Below are 20126 nucleotides of genomic sequence, written 5' to 3'. Positions count from 1 at the left end.
GATCGAAAGGTCATGTACCATGTGATAGGTATTCTTTGCTGTGATTGGCTGCAGCTGATCCAATGCGATTATTGATATTTTGGTAGCGCGTGAAACGAATGAATGGGCCGTTGATGATTCTGACGAAAACTACATAGAAAGCAACTGTATAACTCCATCTTTTAGGTAAAGTATATAAAACATACGTTTAGTTTTATGATGAATCCTACATATGTGTTTCCTGTGACTTGATGAGAGAAAGGTTGTGAATTATAAGAATTGTTTCCATGTAAAACTAAAAGCTATTTGAGTCGGACTTCAAGCTTCTGCAGAATTACCCACTCGAAGTAGGCCCTAGTCCTGCTCCCCGCCCCGCCTGGGCCGGGAGCTGAGGCTGAACCATGCCCGATAGCAAAGCCCAACGGCCGACCCGAGTGATAATGATAGGCGATCCGCGTATCCGGACAGCTAGCAGCTGACAGTCACATTGGTGTTGATTACACGCAAGATTCTGAATTCTTTTAAACAAATTCTCTCAGAAGTGGGGTATTAGACAATAGATCTAGTTTTTCTTTAAATGTTGGATTTAGAGGGTTTTTTCATCTGCGGGCGGGTTTCGCGTTACCGAATTCCGAACCGCCCACTCACCACTGGCGATGCAAAAAATGGATTCCGCAGAGCTACCAAGTATCACGCATTAGGCGTGACATCACGCATTTCGAGGGTCTGAAAATGCTCTTACGCACGACGCACGCGCTATATTTTGAAAAAACGCTATACCTTATACCCTCGCACGCGCACTCGCGCGCCAAATCATAAAAATGTCACGCATTGCCGATCTTTGAACTTCAACTTGGCATCTCTGATTCCACCGATTTCGCATAAGAAAATTATAGTTCACCGTCTCCTATGGGTTGTCCGTCTTCCCAAGGATTTATCGCTCATAACGTGAAAGTCTCTGTAGGCTACAAAGTCATTGTAAAAACTAAAATGCATCAAGAAAATCATCACAGAATCTATTATTCGTATCGCCAATGCTTGTGACTTTTTAGACATTGTCATTAATGTGAATTCTACTCTATAGATCTGGAGGAGTCTACATTAATTGTTGCTAGGTATGACAAACATGGCTTCAACGCTTGCCCTACCTAACATTCACATAAACAATGCCTGTGCAATTTTCATTCTGACGATTGAAATACAATTTTTAGACCAAAATAATTTGTAGTGTACAGTGTACTGTAACGATGCACTTTACACTTGAATTTGATTACATTATAAAAGTAATCTATTTGGTCATGTGCCTCTACTGCTGCTATTTGAAAAATAGTGTGACATGTGTGATAACAATTAACAACAGACTGCAAGCATATTGCGCTACTTGCACTCTCCATTTTTGAGTGAAAAGGAATGAAACATTATTGTGAAAAATAATAAGAATCTGTGACCGACTCGGATTTGCACTGCCAGTTCTGTGATTGGTGATGAACCACCCAATTCACACCATACAATTTCTTAAATATTTCAGGTTTCCTGCCGTTTCTTGAGAGAGAGAGGAGATAGAAGCTAGTGCCTCATCATGACGTCCTTGGTGAGGAAACCCAAGTCTCTAGTGGCGACCTTTGATGAAATCGTCCATTATTCATCCATTCTGTCAAAAGGGTGTGAAGAAGGTAAGTCATCATCTCTCAGTGGAGTGGAGTTTCCAATTTTTTTTAACTAGAATAATTTCTCTTGAAGAGTTTGTAGCTTAAATCGATAATTTCAATATTCATTTAAAAGGGGGGGGGCTCCATTTTTACTTGTTTGTTTTACCTTATTCTAGGAGAGAAGCATTGTAACATTAAATGGAGAAAATAAATATTTGTGAAGTTGGAGCTGCCTGTACATGTATGTAAGTTTCTGTTCTTTGATCTGAGATTTTATTAAGTGGTATTACAATCAATTGACAAAAAATACATTTCAGTATTTTACATTTGTCTCTCTTTTTTACATGCATAATGGCTCTGTCAACAATTTAGGAGATAATGATAATCATAATTTTTTTTTTTTTAAATAGTCAGCATTTACCGGTACTGAATACGTGCCGTTTCCATTATGCAAGGTGCTGGAAAGTTTAAATTACCATTATAATATAGTGTTATTACATCAAGTCAAGAAAAAAGACGTTGGGATAAAGGTACCATGTATACATGTAACATAAATACAGTGCGTAAATATAGGTAAATGATATTATCAAATCACTCTCAGTCCCGTCTATTGTTTTAAAGGTGTAAAGACTTCATTTTGATTATATTTTGTGTGTTTTGAATCACTATCTGCAGAGTTTATGGTCTTTGCGAAGCACCAGGAGCAGTGTCGACAGAGATGGCTGGCCGTAGAGCAGGATAGGATGGGAGGCAAGGAGCAAGGCATGAAGCTTGGTGCCGAGAGAGATGCACTCCAGACAAAGCTCAAACATGCAAGGTACACTGAATGATTGATGACCTGGGGGGGGGGGGGGTGTTTCACAAAGCCTTTTTACAATGACAAATGACATAAATCAGTGACAAATCTGCTGATAACCAGTAGCTTATAATAAAATCTGTCATTTGTCACTGATGACAAGTTTTGTGAAACACCCCCCAGATGCTTGCTATATCGGCAGTTGCTTTGGGCTTTATTTTGTGACAAGTATAGGGTTAGAGATTGGGTTTTTGGTTAGGTTTAGAGTTACCGGTAGGTATATTGTTGGGTCCGGGGTTAAAGTTAGGAATTTGATTAATAGAGGTAATTACCGTGGACCAATTGTCGCAGGAGTTGTGTGGTGAAAATAAATAATTATTCTCATCCGGTCTCTTTGGCAGTGCATCACACCCTCATTGCTAATACCACGCTGGCATGCTTTGGTTCTCCCAAACAACCCCTCTTGAATGCTGCAAGTCCTCATTTTCAAAATTCGATCCATTTATTCGACAACAAATCTGTTTATATTCAAAGCAATTCCACTAACTTTTCAATTTTAAGAAATTGGAAATAGTGAGCACATCTTTTACTCGATTTCATTTTTTTCATCTCCAGAAATCAACTGGAATCTGAGATGTCAAGAAGAAGGAAGGCTGAATCATCACAAGAGGAATTGGTAAGAAGAACACGTTATTTTTCAGCCTTGTGTACTTTTTTATTGCATATTCGATGCTTCACAGGAGTTGTTCCCAAAATTGTGTTTTAGGATCAGAGGTCATTTTTTTAGATATAGTATATTGGATCATGCTGGGTACATGTAACTCCTACTAGTATCATTGATGAAATCTAGATATTTTTAATGGACATTAACCTCTGAACCATTTTGAGTTAATGATGTCCCTGCAATGTCTTGTCAATTCATAATCTCCTTGCTCCTCATGCCACTTTAGAAGCGGAAGGCTTCAGCTCTTCAGCTCTTCAGCTTACAAGACTCATTCACTAGTGTAAGACTAGATGTAAGACCAGGGGTAAACAAACCTATTATTACCATGTAAATGAAAGTCATAGACAGTACGCTTTGTCTGGTTTTACCATACCACTGGTGGAAAAGTTTAATCAATACTGATTCTTCTTATTGTGCACTTCACTAACAGGAGCGTCAGATCGCCCTGATCCGTGAACTCCTCACCAACGACAACAACAAGATGAACACGCTGACCGAGAAGGAGCGAGAATCTATCCTGTTCCTCAGCCACAACGCTGGCACACCACAGCCAGGACAAGGCTCTCCCAACAAACGCCTCTCCTGCATCAACGAGAAGTCTGCTGACCTCCTGTCGAACTCTGACCTTGACCTTGATCACACGGAGGAGGAGCTAGACGTGTCCGTGTTGAGGGACGGCAAGAAATGGCATCGCAAAAAGAGGGTGAGGAAACCATTTGTTCATGCAGCATTCAAAGTTTCCCAAAGATGGCATCAATTCCCTAGTCTGAAATTGGGAGATAAAACAAGAAAGAATGGATAATGACTAAAGATTTACACTTCACTGTAATCAAGTAACTTGCTAGGAAATAGGAGGACCAAATCTCTATGATCTGCAGACTCTCTTACCTTGTCTTATCCTGAGGCATCTATGTCTAGAAACGTCAGTTCTGGCTGTATAAGATTAAGTTATCTGAAGAAACATTGAATCATATATCTGTTTCTGATACTTCCTATAGCTACTTTTTTCCCTGTTTTGTAAACCTTGTAGGGAACAAAGTGTATACGTCAATATGGTGTCTGTATGGAGCCAGAAGGGTGTTGATTCATTGCATTTAAAGATAAACTTTAGTACTGGTAATGCGATTACATTGTGAAAGAAAAGGTGTGGAAAGGATCAGAAACAGTTGATCATGTAGCATGTAAGTATTGGTGTGCACAGCAAGGTTCTGGAGTCATCAAAATCATAATAAATTTGACCGAGTCTTGGTAAAGTAACAAGCACTCACATAGAAAGCTATATATGGGACAACACACATGGTGTCGGGGCTAGTACTACCTTGATTTCCTTGTCTTTCTATGCTCATTACTCAGCCAGTATACATTTTCTTCCAAAATTGTTTGGCACATGTCATTTATTTGTTATTTTGAACATTCAGTGTAAGTTTCGTTTGATTCTGTGAAGATTAATTTTTTTTTTTTACCAGTACTGGAGCTTATCTTTAACACAGGATTAAGCCTTTTCGGCTCTTAACAGACAATATAGTAGTTTGCAGATTGATCTATAACGCTTTGATTATTCTATAACTTACTCCTTTGTTCCTCGTTTGTTTTCCCAGAAGCCAAGTGCACCACCTTTGGAGGAGGAAGATGAGACACCGCCAAGGAAAAACAAAAGATTGAGCCACGTAAGTAGTGGTCCTGAATCATAGCCTTTCTCTACAGTATGTACGTTTCATGTTATTATCAATATTTGGAGATAATGTTAGTGTGACCGGTTGATGAGCTGTTATAGAACAGTAGGTATAGATGAGTTCTTATGATCTAGGGTACTGGGTTCGAATCCTGTAGATCAATTTATCTGCAGTAGTTTGTCTTGCTGTGCAAATGCATTTCAGCAAATCATTTTGCGAACAATATATGACCAATGTTATAATTTCCAAAGAAACACAAACTTTAGTAGAGAAAGATAATATTGTTATTTTTGGTCATTATGGAAGGCATTGTTTGATTCTAGCTGTAGATATAACCAATACCAGTTGCAAAGACACACAAGCTTTAGTAGAGAAAGGTAGTATTCTTATTTTTTTAATTATTGAAGGCATTGTTTGATGCTAGCTGTAGATATGAAGTATTGTTCATTATGTCATTTTTCAGGGCTCTACTTTGAACTTTGGTCAAGGGTGACGTTTTTTGGAGTGTGTTTGCACAACTAACTCTCCTTCATATTGAGAAATACAAGACACCTGTCATATCCAAGGATTCTAAGCCCTCCCATATTGCTATTTATTACAATTTTTGATTTCATTCTACCTACAGGATACATCAATTGTAACAACGGTGACGGTACCCCATGATCATGGACCCATCATAGCTACGACAAATGTAGAGAAAAATGGTAGATATAGGAGAAGCATGAGTCAGCCAGCCCTTCCTATCAAAGGTAAATAAGATGAAAGTCATTCTGTCATTGATGAAATGACTACCTACACTGATTAATGCAATTTTTGATTGGCCAACTTTGAGATCTCACTAACGTGTGTAGAAGGACATTGTATGACAATTTTTAACTTTTCAGAATTTCAGGGAACTGTAAAAAATGTATTGAAACATACAGGAGTGATTATGCAACTGCATGTATACTTTTAGCTTTATATGGTGCGTGGTAATGAAATTAACTTATCTGAAACTTGCAAGAAATCACATTCTTTGATAATCATTTGCATGATATGAGACTGTGTTATGCATATGAACTCACTTTGCTCAGCTATTACAAATTTTCCTGATAGAAGTGTTGCTTTGATGTCACTTAAGTATAGTTTTAAAAAGCTTGATGTAACTTTTGATGCTGTATGAATTTATTCCTGTCATGAGCACAATTTTATTTTGATGTCGAAGCCAAAGGGCAGTTTTTCAAATCATTTCACAGAGTTAATGCCCTCCATTAGAGGAGACACGATGGCTCAGTGGTAGAGCAGAGTTCTCATAACCGGAAGGTCCTTGCTTCGAAACCATGTAAATGCACTAGTGCTCTTTGTTAAGGCATTAATGCTCATTACCAGGTCCCTTGTCATTGGTCCTCAATTGGCTTACTTACAGGCATACAATGTTTTCTTAGTAATCAGTTTAAAAAAGAAACCATCAACCATGCTTGCTTGTTCTTACCTCACAGAAGAGCAGTTCCTGTGGATGTCCCCGATCCAGCTGAGAACCCCAGGAAACAAGCGAGCCAGGATCCACACCTTCTGCACCAAGACAGTCATCAAACCAGAGTCATGTGACCCGGTAAGACATATCTCTGAGGAAAGAAGGGCTATGACCTTAGGAAAGGCTGCACTTTTATAGCGATGTTAACGATATGGAGAGGGCTTGATGCCCCCTCCCCCTCACCCTTTTTTGTAGAGCAACTAATCACCACACAAATTTTGCACACTCCTCCATAATTTTACATGTATAAACATGGTTTACAATATCTGTCAGTATCAGATGGTCAGTATGATTTTTACTACATGTAGAAGGCTCAGAAATTTAAAACATCAATTCTGTAGACAGTCTTTGGTTGATTAATTTGATTTGAGTGGATTAAAAGGGATTAAAAAAAAAGCTTCTTGCTAAGTTAGTACCTTTTCAACATCAACAAAGTAATAGATTTACAAGGAAGTTTACAAGGAAGATATACCCATCTTTTTAGAGCATTATTGTAATTATCAATTGCTGTATTGTAAAACAATTTGTATTTCTTTGTTTTCAGTGTGGAAAGAGAATCAAGTTTGGAAAATATGCCCTGAAATGTAAAGGTAAGTTTGTCAAATTGAGAACACCCTTTTAGACATATATTTCAGAAAATATATGGCATTCCATTTCATCAGTGATTCCATATTTAGAAACTGATAGAGAATTAGTATATGTAGTATGGATTTAACATTTTATTTTTATATACCAAACTGAAAATGCATGTCAGGTGAAGAACCAAACATATTTTTCCCAGTGTCAACTCTGGAAAAATTAGTTTTTTCTGGCTTAATTACTGTAATTACTACCTGAAATTTACTCCTAATATTTTCTAGTTTAAAATTCTGTATAAAATATATATTAACGGTACGTGTGTCTATGTGATATTTTTAGTAATATCTTGTGAAGTTGGTTAAGAAAATGGTTATTTCAGAATTCATATTTCAAAAACACAAGTGAGTGAACATGAATATGGGCCCCTGTGCACAAAACTTACTAATTGATGGTAACTTTGCCATCTATGGTAACTACCTTGTAAACCTTGAGTTTGATTGGCTGTTGAGCCCTGTTACCATGGTAGTTGCCATTGATGGCAAAGCTACCATCAATGGTAAGTTTTATGCAACGGGCCCTGGGCCTTTATTCCTCCTCATTTTTTGTTTAGTTGTTTCCTTTATCATGTTTGTGAAATGAAATAAAATTCCAAGGTTTTGAAAAGGAGATCATCAGCATCCTTCCCCTTTCTTTCTTTCAGATTGCAGATTAGTCTGTCATCCAGACTGCAAGGATAGTGCTTCCTTGCCATGCGTGCCCACTGCTGGAACGCCAAACAAGACCAGAACAGCATCAGCTCTAGATGAATTCACTCCAGAAAATCCACCCTACGTCCCATCGTTAGTGGTACGACACAATTTCTTTCTTGTGTTTTTTCCTTTCGCTTTCATCTTATAATTGTTCTCTTCAAATTTCACAATATCTGTCTATTTTTCTTTGTATGTTTTATTGATTTTTTAAATGTGTTACAATGGCATGAAACGAATAACAAAGATAAAAAATCCACTTTTAGAAACAAAAGATCTGTACTGAAACCAAAAGGGTGAACAAAAGCATGAATATGCATATAGGGTAAGCATATCCATCTGAAATTACATTTTTGTGTCCATTTTATTGCTAAATAATAGTCATTGATATCATGATAGTTTCAGATAGCACTTTTACACTAGTGTTTTAAGCATTGAACGGTTATTATTACTGCCAGCATTTGCTGAACTACCCTGACAAACCGCATGCTCATCTAGTTCGTCTGGGGGAAGAATATCAAACGTAGATTAATATCTTACAAAAGATTGTTAGAAGTGCAGTCCTGGGCCCCGTCTTTAAAAAAGAGTTACGATTGATCTGAATCAATGGCAAGTCTCCTGTATCTTACATACATACATGTAGTTGCAATCAAAATCAATCGCAAATTAGTTGCGATTAATGTCAACTCCTTATAAGACGGAGCCCAGGTAACTGAACAGTATTGATGTAATTATATTTAATCATCTCAATGTACTTTTCTTTTTGCTCCCAGATGCATTGCATTAATGAAATAGAAATGAGAGGGCTGACAGAAGAAGGTATCTATCGCATCTCAGGCTCAGAGCGAGAGGTCAAGGAGCTCAGAGAAAGACTCATACTCAAGAATGACCCTCATCTTGTAAGTTCAATTGTGCCTCATCATCACTATCACCATTCAACACCACTACCATCATCATCATCTCTGTCGTCATTATCATCATCGTTATAATCATCCTCATTTTTCTCGTTCTCATCTTCCTCATAGTAATTTCACTATTCACCACCACCATCACTATCATCATCATCTTTGTCGTCATCACCATCATCATTATAATCATTGTCATCTTCATCTTTGTCGTTATCATCTTCCTCATAGCCGTTTTATCCTAATCATTATTATCATCAACACATTAACGATCATTTCCATTAATAACTTTTTCCAACACACTAGATCCACTTTGAAGAATAAGGATCAAAATGAATTCTATGAAGTCAACATTGCTCATTAAATGGAAAAAAAGTAATAAGGAAAATGTAGAATTTCAAATGTACAATATTATTTCAAATAAATAATGAGTTCGCAAATTACTATATAAATTCATATCTACATTATTCTTGTTATTCTTCTTTATCACTAATTCTTAGATACATGTATCAATAAGCTTTTTTCAAAATCATGAACCGTATGCATATTGACTAAACGTTGTTTGCTACCAATATTTGGAGAAAGCTTGATATGTCTTCTCTAGCTCTTGGGCAGATGTTTTCAATATATATATCAACCAATCATTCGCTAATAATGCTCTCTATGTTTGGCATAATTTAGGAGAAGGTACGAGACATCCACTGTGTCTGTGGTGCGCTGAAGGATTTCTTCCGCAACCTACCCGAACCTCTGGTCACGTTTGAGCTCCACCTGGCTTTCATGAAAGCCGCAGGTTAGTATTGTAACAAATTATGTAACAAATAGTTTATATACTTTCTCAAACTCAGCTGCATTGCTCCCTTTCTTAGACACTCGTTCAGATACAGAGAGGTAAACCGCAGCTTTTTTTTAACCGTGTAAATGAATGGGAACTGCACTTGACAAAGGTCCTTTGTCATAAGATACAGAAATGTGATGCGTGTAACACCTGTGCCATCACAAAAAAAAACGTAACCACGTTAAGGCTGCGACGGGTAGTCGAATGCTCGAGTACCCGCACGGTTGACTCGTACCCGAATATTCGGCCGCAAAAAAAAAAAAAAAATGTCCAGGCCCACGCTTACCCGTGCCAGGGAGAGCAGCGACCGCTGGCATGGTACCGTCGGTAAAAATGTTTCCCAACTCAAGCACTGTCAAACTCACCTTTCAGAAACTGGGACCAAATGTCCAGATTTCTGTTTGGACTTGGAGGAAAATGGATTATTCTGCCATCTTTGGTTTTTAAAATTGCATTGTTTACTGTTATTATTCTTATTAAATCGGCGCCTTCAACTGCAACTCAAAATAAAATTGCATGCGTTTTTGGCGAGAGACCTGGGAAACTGCCGAGTGGTATGGTAGTGGCAAAAAAAAAAAAAAAAATTAAAAAAAAAAAAAATTTAATCCAAAAATTAAAAAAAAACATGGCGTCCGAATATTCGACTATTCGCTTGTGAGCCTGGGAGTGTACTCGGGTACCTCATTACACTGTTGTGCACAGCCTTAAACCACTTAAATCTGAACAAGACTGTATGTTTCTTCATTCTTTTATAAATATTTTATAAATGTAATGCTTCCTGGGAGAAATTTCAATTGTTTAAATATATTTGAGGCCTACACCCAGTAAATAAGATTGATCGATCTGTAATTGAAAACAAGTGAGGAAAAATCTTGAAACCAGCGGGATTTGAACCTGCCATCTACTGCTTGCCGAGCAGCGACTCAACGACCAGGCCATTACTGGTCCATAGTACAGTCACGATGAACTAGAAACAAATACCCAAGCTCTCCTAACTCGTTCTAACTTTTTTATTCATGTAATTTCCTCTATTTCTTCTGTGTTGTAGAACTGTATGATATTGATGACAGTACGACAGCTATGTACCAGGCTGTGAGTGAGCTTCCTCACGCTAACAGAGACACCATGGCGTATCTCATCACACATCTCCAAAGGTGAGTAACTCTTTCTGATTTTCAAAGGTACTGTTTAAAAGGAGTGTAGCCTGAAGAGACTACATGTGGCCTGACTCGTGGCTAATCAGGTATAATACAACTATGGACGACGCGACCGCAGCAATCACTTGCATGGAACATACGCAAAACCAAATTGAACGCTGACCGTGTAGAGATTAAGTCGCTGACTACCGTTAATCAAGTCGCTGCAGTTGTCCTAAAGAAGACGTTGATGGTATTTGCCATGCTACACTCCCTTTAACATTTTGACATGCTATGAAAGTAGATGGACCATCTAGAAGAGTTTCTTGCATAAAAGAATGAGAAAAATACCATTCCCAAGAAAAGGGTGAAAACAAATTATCAATGTTAAATTAGTGGGAAATTAACGTTTACCGGTACATACATTTATGACATCAGTATAAGTAGTGGATTACCTCTTTGTAATTCACTGTTGTTGATGCTGTACAAGGGACTTCTGTTACAAAGTCCACAAGGCCAACCAGCAAATGATGTTCTAATTGACTTTTTTAAAAATTGATAATAAGTAGAGTAATGGTTGTAAATGTAATTGTGACACAGCATCATGTAAGCAACTTTGTCATAACATGATTTTCTTTATTTTACAAACTTATTAACTTTTGTCTTCTAGAGTATCAGAGAGCCCCGAATGTAAGATGCCGGTGTCTAACTTAGCCAAGGTGTTTGGACCAACCATCATTGGATATGGCTGCTCAGAACCAGATCCTATGCAGATGCTGAATGATACCAAGACACAACCAAGGGTAAGTGACCACAGCCCTCTTTCCATACCCCTCCCCACCCCTTTCCCACTTCCCCTTAAAGTGTAAGATGCTAGTGTCTAAACTTGCAAGGGTATATATGGTTGAACAGTTCTATGGCACGTTTCTTCTGATCAGAACCTATGCAGATGTTCAGTAATACCAAGACACGGCCAAGGTTAAGTGACCACACCCCTAATTTCTTATCCCTCCCCACCCTCTGATTATACAACCATCATTCCTGGAAGGATTGCTTTAAATTTATCTTCTACACTTGTCAAATTTCTACTTCGTTGTAACTATAGAGTGTGAAATAAAGATGCATCACACCACTTTCTAACAACTAAATTCATTGTCATTGTTAATTTGTACTATGCAGATGCATTAAGAGATCTCTTTTATTCAAGATACAGTTTTCTGAACAGGTCTTCTTACCGTACACCATTAACTTTTATGTCAAACAAAGATGAAGAATTTTATGACTGTTTTTTTTTTTTTTTTTTTTTTTTTTCCTTTTGAGGATACGTTCAATATAATGGATATAATGATGGGTTCAACCAAGGAATTCTGAAAGTTTCTTCGTTTTTTTTTCTCTTTCAAAAAAAATGTTTTTGTTTTACTTAGTTGTATACGGCTGGGCATCAATGTCAGGGAAAGTTGTTATTGATGTCATACAGCAAATTTGTAAAAATGTTAACCTAAATCATTTCTTATCTTTTTATTTCTCTTCCTGTGAAGGTTGTGGAGAGGCTGATGGCACTCCCGTCTGACTTCTGGAAAGCCTTTATCAACTTTGAGGCTGAACAAGAGAACTCCACTATCTACGCCAACCGCCACAGGACTCCTGGAACTCCTGGCCAGCCATGTAAGATTAGACCACCAATAATTAGCGAGAAGAACTTTTCATGTTTACATAGACATGGCCCTGTCTCCTTTAAATTCGCAAGTGAACCGGATTGATCGCAGGTCCTCCAATCAATGATAGGTGTACAAACTCCCTAGAACATATTTTAGATTTGAAACAATGACAACTTGTTTATAAGACAGAGTCCAGGGCCCTGTTTCACAAGACTTGTTATCAATAACAATTTACAATAACTGTTATAAGCTACTGAAATCCTTGCATTTGATTGGCTGTGAGCAGATTTGTCATAGATCTGTGGCAGTTGTTATTGATAGCAATTTTTATGAAACAAGGTTCTAGTCTCTACGTTGGTGCACATGTGCTCCCAAATGCCAACTCTTGCCTGTCCAGTGTTGCTGTAAGACGTCTCCAATAAAAGGAGACCCAAAAAACCGAGGTGTGAAAAATGCTTTTACTCACTTGTGCAAACTTTTATCTATGTTAGTAGATACTGCATTGTGAACTGCACTTCATAAATCATATTCTGATGGTCTGATTTCAATTTTTTTACAGACTTTATATTGCTGCTTGTAAGTGTCGGCTTGCATGGTGATGTAGATATACAGTAGGCTTGTGGGTGCACCATGTGTGAGAGAGAGAGAGGGGGGGTTGAGGAGTCCTGAAAAGGACTCTGACTCTGTAATCTTTCTTGGGGGTGTGTAGTCCTGAAAAGACTTTATATTGTATAGCACGTGTGGGATCCTAACATGTCTGAATGTCTTTTACGGGTTCACTTGGTGGAACCTACTGGTACCTTGGTAATACGAATCACCTCAATATGTACACGTATTTCGTTTTATTTTCTATTCATTATAGCCCACATGAGTATGTTGGGACCTGTACGTACCCCGGGAAAAACACCCGCTAAGACGCCCTCTAACAGCAGCCTGGGAAAGGCTAAGACGTTCCTCGGCAAGTCATCGCTCACTCCAAGGTAAATATATCTATTTCCAGTTTTTATTTTTTTATCTGTTTAAAGTTTTAGAAAGTTGCATGGAAGAATATTTGTGTTTGTTTTTTATGATTATTTGTATGTAACATCATGTGTGTTTTACTGTTAAAAATCAAGAGATTCACATGAACATGTTTAAAGTGAACAATTTATTTAACAGCATGTACATGTATCTGTTATGTATACTTGCCTTGACGTTCATGAAGACCACACAGCTGAAATCTGCTAGCAGTAAGCAGGACTAATTTCGTCAAAGATAAAGGGTTAGCATACCTGTCAACTGTTTTGAATGGCTGCACGGTAGAGCAGCAGATTTGTATTTGCTTTTTTGTACAGATTTCCCAGGTATCGCCAGTTACACTGCTGTTGCATACATGGCCATGGTAAGGCCGTGCGATCGCCTGTTAGGAGGGTACAGATTTCTTATTTTCAAATGTTGGCAGGTGTGGATTAGTGTTGCAGTTATGATTAGGGTGATTTGGTGTGAGGTTTACCTTAGGTGTAGTGATCAGGTCGTAAATGAAGTTAGGAACTTGGTTAGTGTAAGATAATCACAGAGCACTTGTCCCAGGGGCATGCATCATAGAGCCACATGCAGATATAGAGCTAATCTTCTCCCTTTTTTTTAATTATTGATCATCCGAACATAGCATGAAGAAAACTACAGAAAAGAAGTCTTCTAGCATCTCATCAAGGTTGGTTTGAATCACTACTGATAAGATCCTTCACAGTGCATGGTTGAATCGCTCTCAAAGTAACATAGATCTGTCTATTTAGATTAAAAAGAGATCTTGTCTATTTAGATTTAAAAGAGATCTGTCCATTTAGATTTAAAAGGGATTTACCTCTTTTGATTTAAGCAAGAGTAAATATGAACAAGGATCTGGTAACTTGGAATAGGCTTTCTGATTTATTTTTGTACAAAAGTAAAAAGATTTGTCCTTGGGTAAAGTGAGAAATGAAGAATGAAATGAAAGAGAGAGAGGACGGAAGGGAGGGAGGGAGAAAAATTGGATTAGGAAGAGAAGATAAGGATGGAGTGTGAGAGAGAGTGAGAGACTTGGGGAGATAAATTAGCTCAAATTAATGAACTACATGTAGGGACACCACAACACTAAACAAATATTATGTAAAGAAAGAAAAGATAAACAGAAAGAGAGGATTGAAAATGAACAATCATGATAAAAAGAGATAAGGCTGGGGCAGGAATTATGAAAAAAAAATTATTATGTAGAGTTCTGGCGTGAGGAGTGGCATTGGTAACTGGCAAGAGAGTGAGAGAGAGAGGGGGGGGGGGGTGGGGGAATGGTTTTGTGATGTGTGGTTTGGTATCTTGAATATATATATAATAAATTAATTAATGAACAGAAAACAAATCCCACAATTTAGCCCTGGCACACTGCATAGGACATGTTACAAACAAGGCGACCGATCTATAAGGATACAAATACAGTTTCACAGTACTGTGAAGGATCTTTTCAGTTCAGAATTTCAGAAAAGCCATATATTTTTGCTTTATTATATGTAATATATATTATATTATAGCTAATTTATAAAAATATACCCAACGATATAATCTTTCTTCTTTTTTCTACGTTCCCCCTTTCTTATAGAGCTGTAGTTTCATTGCCCTTTGTAATTAGACTCCTGTTGCTCTCTTTCATGTCATAAACCTTGATAAAACAAATGTAAAATATGTGTGCAATAGAGAGGATATAATAATGTATAGGATATTTGCCACAAAATTGCAGATTTGTGTGAAAGGAACTGAGACACTTGTTTGACTGTACTGTATCATACTTTGTTTGTAGTTTTCTACTTTTGCCCCCCCCCCCCTCCCCCTTGCAATGTTTATTTGTATATCCTATGTTCTGTGTATAACTTTTGTATTCCTCCTCCTTTCCTTCCTCGCTCCTCCTCCTCTGTCTCCTTACAATCAGTGTGAAGAAATCCTCTTCGTCTTCTTACATGAGCTCCACTAAAACGAGCACTGCAAAAAAGACGGTTGAAGGGACTTCAAGGTTTGTCAACAGCAGGGGGAGTTCACATGCGGTTTGATGAATAGCTGTTGATTCCAACTGGAAAAGAACTAGCATTCATGATATGTGAACTCCCCAGTCCTGAATGTTTATGTGTCATCCTAACTATATGTCCTTCCTTGAAATTCTTCTGTACAATGTATGTCTTATGTGAACAGTTTTCATGTATCTATCCAATATTAACATCTTCATTCAATCATTTCACTCAAAGTATGTAGTAATGTATGTTTAGTAAAAACCTTGTAATTGTTCAATTGTTGTGATCTTTGCTCGTTTTGTTTTATGTATAAGTTCTGAGCTATCAATTATGTAATCTAATCAATTACATGTATGTGGCATGGGAAAAATGAACAAGTATACATTCCCCAAATTCATAATCAGATCTACTGTATCTTTCTAATAAAGGTTACCTATGTTATTCACAGCTGTACTATGAATGTACATGTATTTGATATATCATTTACATGCCGTCATCATTCATCTCATTGAATATGTTTATTGGTTGCAGGTTGGATAAATAACTACTAACCATTTATTCCTACAGGTGTCAGGTGGGACTAACAAGATGCCTAATATCTGATTAATATTTATGCTTGCCCAATTCTTTTGGCAGAGCACTCACTGGGTAGTCAATAAATATATCAGATTTATTCCTACCTTTTGTTCCCTTTTTGAATGTGTGTGATAGGTTGGCAAGTGAAGATAAGTCAATGAGGGAAAAGAAAAAAAGTAGAGCAGCTCTGCAAAATCTGAAGAACTCTTTTAAAACAACAAAATTCTACCCTTTTCTACTGATAAAGTATCGAGTAATACTTGGGGGGAATCCTCACTGGGGCAAGTAGTGTGCAATGACAGGATTGTTTGGTTTGATGGTTTGTTTTTACCTAACCGCTAAAAAAGCATGTGTTTGCTACTATGCTTGTAAGTAAGCAACCAGGGGACCAGCAGCTTGGTAATGAGGATTAATGCCTTAACAAAGTGTACTAGGTCATCGACTTGGTTTTGAACCCAGGATCTCCTGGTTACAAGACCACTGCTCTGCCACTGAGACATCATGTCTCCTTCCATTTTAGAGTTTAAAAATGAAGATATTATGAAGATAATAACTTTTAATCATTCATTCCATTGTCATTTTCCTCTTATCATATATTTCATGTTGGTGTCATTGTGTTTATCTTTCATGACTGACACAGCTTTGGGAGTAGATCATCTCGAAGTTCAATGAGGTACACCCCCAAGGGTCCATTGTATGTCTTGACGTGTTGTGGTGCCTGTGCCAAAGAACTTGCAGTGACCTGAAAGTGTTTATTATTTATTGTAGTTACTTAGTTTTAGAAAACTTGGAATAATGTCAGATACATGTAGTTGTCTTATCTGATATGCATGACATTTGCTCTTGTGGATTATCCTGTGCAGAACCAGGATGACTACCCTCACACCATTACCACCAACCCTGGCAACTACCCCCTGGACAAGTACTCTCTAGGACAATTACATATTCTATATCAGGACAACTTCATGCACGCCCAGACTATTACCACCTTCCAAAGAAAACTACTCTTTGGGACAATCAACTTATTCTGTATCAGTATGACCAACCCAGACCACCCCCCCCCCCCACACCCAACTGTGGGAGCTACCTTTAAAGTTTGGACAACCAGCTCTTCTCTACTGCCCCCTTTAAAATTTACCGGAAAACCCTCAGACAACTACATTTGCATGTTCCTGTTGAGTTGAAGTTGTTTTCCTAACCTCTTTCAATTTTGTTTTATCTTGCATGGTGACCTTGTGTTTTCAGTATTTCTACTGAACTGTTTTCTTTACGATCATGGCATCCTATCTGCTTGATCTAATTCTTTCTTTTCTTTGATGTCATTTGTATCATCTCATGAAAGTACTGTTATCATTGACCTTTACATGTAATGTTATGACACCTTAGCTGTTTTTAATCTGAGCTGAATATGTAGCAGAATATGTACTATTCTTTGCATCCTTGTCTGCTGTGATCTACAGCATATACATGCTGATTTTTTTGATTTTTTTTTTTAAATAATTTGTATGTGCAGTGTATATTTTCCTACTGCTGGAAAAGTACCCGGTATGCACTTTGCCCTTCTCGTATTCCTCATACAGTATATTTCTGCTCTTTCATTCTAATTTTTCTCTGACATTTCACTGGCAATTATGAAACAACTCTTTATCAAGGAAACTGTTTTCATGATGTTTAATTCTTGTTCTTTGGCTCCCTCAGCCTCTGTTTACCACAATCTGTTAAGTGTAGTGTGCTGTGCTATTTTCGTTTTAATAGTTTTCCTCATAAAGCACCACTGCTTGTGTTTAACAAATAAAAGGGTAGAGCTTGTTCTTTGCCGTCATAGGTAGGTTTGTATAAAATATTGTCTCCTGATGAACAGAAGGGCCATAAAGCCCCTCTAAAGTGTTGGGAGCCCCAACAATTTGATAGCAAAATTTCACTGTAACTGTATCATGATGTGAAAAAGGATGTAATTTAAGACACATTTCTGCAAGGATTATCAAAACAAATATTTTGAAGTCGAATATTGATGAAAGAATACAGAATTTAGGGTTTTCTGCGTACAACGGAAAACCCAAATTATGTATTCTTTGATCAATATTTGTCTTCAAACACATTATTTTGAGAGTGATTCTTTGCAGAATGTGTCTTTAATGACATCCTCTTTCACATTATGATACAATTTAAGCAAAATTTTGGGCTCCCAAGAGTCCCAACACTTAAGAGAGGCTTTAACTCTATGTTTAGATGGTGTGGGAAATACACGTTTCTGGTTTTCAACAGATAACACAAGAATCATGCAGCACATGAATGATAAAATACTCAACTATGTCCTTTTGTCTCTTTCACCCAAGGTTTGGCAGTAAGAGCGATCGCAGCAGCAAGAAGGGCACTAATTTCTTTGCCTCGCCAACACTCCGCTAGATGAGAAGTGCCCTCTAGATGTTGTCAGGAACGACGCTACCATTGGTTTGTGTATCATTTTGAGACTGCTGTCCACGGATAGGTGTTATCATATGATTTTGTCTGCAGCTGAAAAAACTGTGCTCCAGATAAGGCATCATTACGTTACCAGGATTGTAAATCAAACTTGATTTGTGAAATTATATATTTGTATTTTGAATGTTTGCTTTATGATAAAAGTCAATTCTGGTAACGACGGAGAAGAAAATCCTGCATAATCAGGGAAAATTAATATGCATCGTCAAGACTAAAACCATGTCTTCCTAATGTTTCTGGTAGACAGTGTATTATAGCGGAGTACTAAACAGAGATTGATGAAGAAATCAAATGAGTAGTCCCATACACATACTTTATGTGTGATGTCCTACATGTACCTGCAGGTATAAATGAGAATTTTTCTCAGTGGATGGGATTTCTTTCAAGGTTCTGTTAAATTGCTTTTATTATTTTGGTCCATAAACCAATCTGTCTGCCTGATATGTACACTCTAGTCTAGAATGACTTGAAAGGCAGTTTCTTGTTAATTTGAATTCCAGGGCCACATTTCACAAAACTTTTCATCAGTGACAAGTGACAGTTTTTGTTATAAGCTACTGAAATTCTTGCTTCTGATTGGTTATCAGCAGATTGTTCACTGATTTTTTTTTCTTCTCATTTGTCATTAAAAAAGGGCTTTGTGAAACGGGTCCCAGAACTCAAGATTAAGTGTTATTTGTATATATACTGTACTCCAGGCAAACCGCTTTTCGGGAATTATATTGGACACCGACTTTTCTGCTACCCCTATATACTAATTACTGTATACAATGTAGATAGAGCTTTTACATGTAAGAGAATAGAGGTAACCTTCGTATCTTTAGCTAGCTTGTGCAATATAAAGGGTGATGTATTAATCCAGCTGTGCATACATCCAAATTGGTTAGAGAAAGTCTTTATTATTTATTTATTTTTCTTTCTTTTCTTGCAAGTATTTAAAGAAATCTTAGAACTCATGACCTGGGGGCGTTTCACAAAACTTGTCATAAGTGACAAATGACAGTTTTTGTTATATGCTACTGAAATCCTGATTTTTGATTGGTTATCAGCAGATTTTTCACTGATTTTTGTTATTTGTCATTGAAAAAAATGCTTTGTGAAACGCCCCCCTGATTGCACAAGTACATTATAAAAGGCATTGCCATACTATATGTGCCTGAATTTCAATTATAAAACACTTTGTCTGAACTAGGAGAAAATATTTTGGAGACGTTGTCCATTCCATTTTCCTTGTCCAGATCTTTGTATAATAGCACTTACCATTAAGAATACACATGTTAAGTATTTAGTTTACTGTTTAAACAATATTTTAAAAACATGTATGAAACTACAACTATCTATTAAAAAATCAAAGTTTGTTTTCGTCAAAACTGATCTGAGTAATGTATTAGTACAAGCATCTAGTCCGGATAAAGCACAACTTAAATAGAATGTATATAAATGATGTGCATTACCGGGTACTTTCTATGACTATCGCATTGTTTGTTGACGTATGTATGTCAGTGTAAAGTTAATGTATTGTATTGTTCAAGTTTTTACATACCAGTACACGTAAACTTACATATAGGTTATTAATTTCTGTCCATATGTGTGTTGCTAGATGCTTTTGGTATATAGAATCAAAGTTGGAAAATCCCGATGTGCAAACTTTAAAATTTGGGGGATTTGGACCTAGATTTTGGGCATCCCTGTTTAGTGTCGAGCCATCTATTCTAGTATTCACACCTGATACTCTTCACTTTTGCAGGTGTATTTGTTGTGTATTTGTTGCAAGGATAAGTGTTTTGTTAGTTTTTTTTTCTATTTGTATTTTTGAGAGCCAGAAAGACAGTTATTCATGTACTTTTACCATTTTTTCA

General features: G+C 37.2%; 1 protein-coding gene across 5 annotated transcripts; it reads left to right on the top strand.

Moving 5' to 3' along the window:
- Positions 1 to 54: 54 nt before the first annotated feature.
- LOC115918778 (rac GTPase-activating protein 1-like) lies at positions 55 to 18828 on the top strand. 5 transcript variants are annotated; one of them, XM_030990178.1, is made up of 20 exons: positions 66 to 165; positions 1064 to 1094; positions 1508 to 1652; positions 2304 to 2445; positions 3040 to 3100; positions 3579 to 3851; positions 4747 to 4815; positions 5447 to 5570; positions 6300 to 6412; positions 6879 to 6924; positions 7614 to 7759; positions 8433 to 8558; positions 9246 to 9357; positions 10451 to 10556; positions 11209 to 11341; positions 12077 to 12203; positions 13059 to 13176; positions 13845 to 13889; positions 15135 to 15215; positions 18123 to 18828. In XM_030990178.1, exons 3-20 carry the CDS (start codon positions 1559 to 1561, stop codon positions 18190 to 18192), a joined length of 1986 nt encoding a protein of 661 aa, XP_030846038.1. In that variant the 5' UTR covers positions 66 to 165; positions 1064 to 1094; positions 1508 to 1558; the 3' UTR covers positions 18193 to 18828. The 5 variants fall into 5 exon arrangements, with proteins under 5 accessions (XP_030846037.1, XP_030846040.1, XP_030846039.1 ...); XM_030990177.1 differs by lacking the exon at positions 1064 to 1094 and having other exon boundaries at positions 55 to 165; XM_030990180.1 differs by lacking the exons at positions 1064 to 1094; positions 13845 to 13889; positions 15135 to 15215 and adding an exon at positions 16427 to 16459 and having other exon boundaries at positions 55 to 165.
- The last annotated feature ends 1298 nt before the right edge of the window (positions 18829 to 20126 follow it).

The sequence above is a fragment of the Strongylocentrotus purpuratus genome, unplaced genomic scaffold, assembly GCF_000002235.5.
Source record: "Strongylocentrotus purpuratus isolate Spur 01 unplaced genomic scaffold, Spur_5.0 spur5_scaffold_19, whole genome shotgun sequence".
NCBI classification, from domain to species: Eukaryota; Metazoa; Echinodermata; class Echinoidea; order Camarodonta; family Strongylocentrotidae; genus Strongylocentrotus; species Strongylocentrotus purpuratus.
Note: the sequence above shows the minus strand (reverse complement) of the source record. Positions and strands in the feature narration are given on the sequence as shown.

What these genes read in the sequence shown, in the direction of transcription:
- LOC115918778 (XM_030990177.1), top strand. Translation starts at nt 1,559, where the DNA reads ATGACGTCCTTGGTGAGGAAACCCAAGTCTCTAGTGGCGACCTTTGAT. An exon ending in AATCATCACAAGAGGAATTG is followed by an intron (nt 3,101 to 3,578) that starts GTAAGAAGAACA and finishes CTTCACTAACAG; the next exon opens with GAGCGTCAGATCGCCCTGAT. An exon ending in ATATGCCCTGAAATGTAAAG is followed by an intron (nt 6,925 to 7,613) that starts GTAAGTTTGTCA and finishes TCTTTCTTTCAG; the next exon opens with ATTGCAGATTAGTCTGTCAT.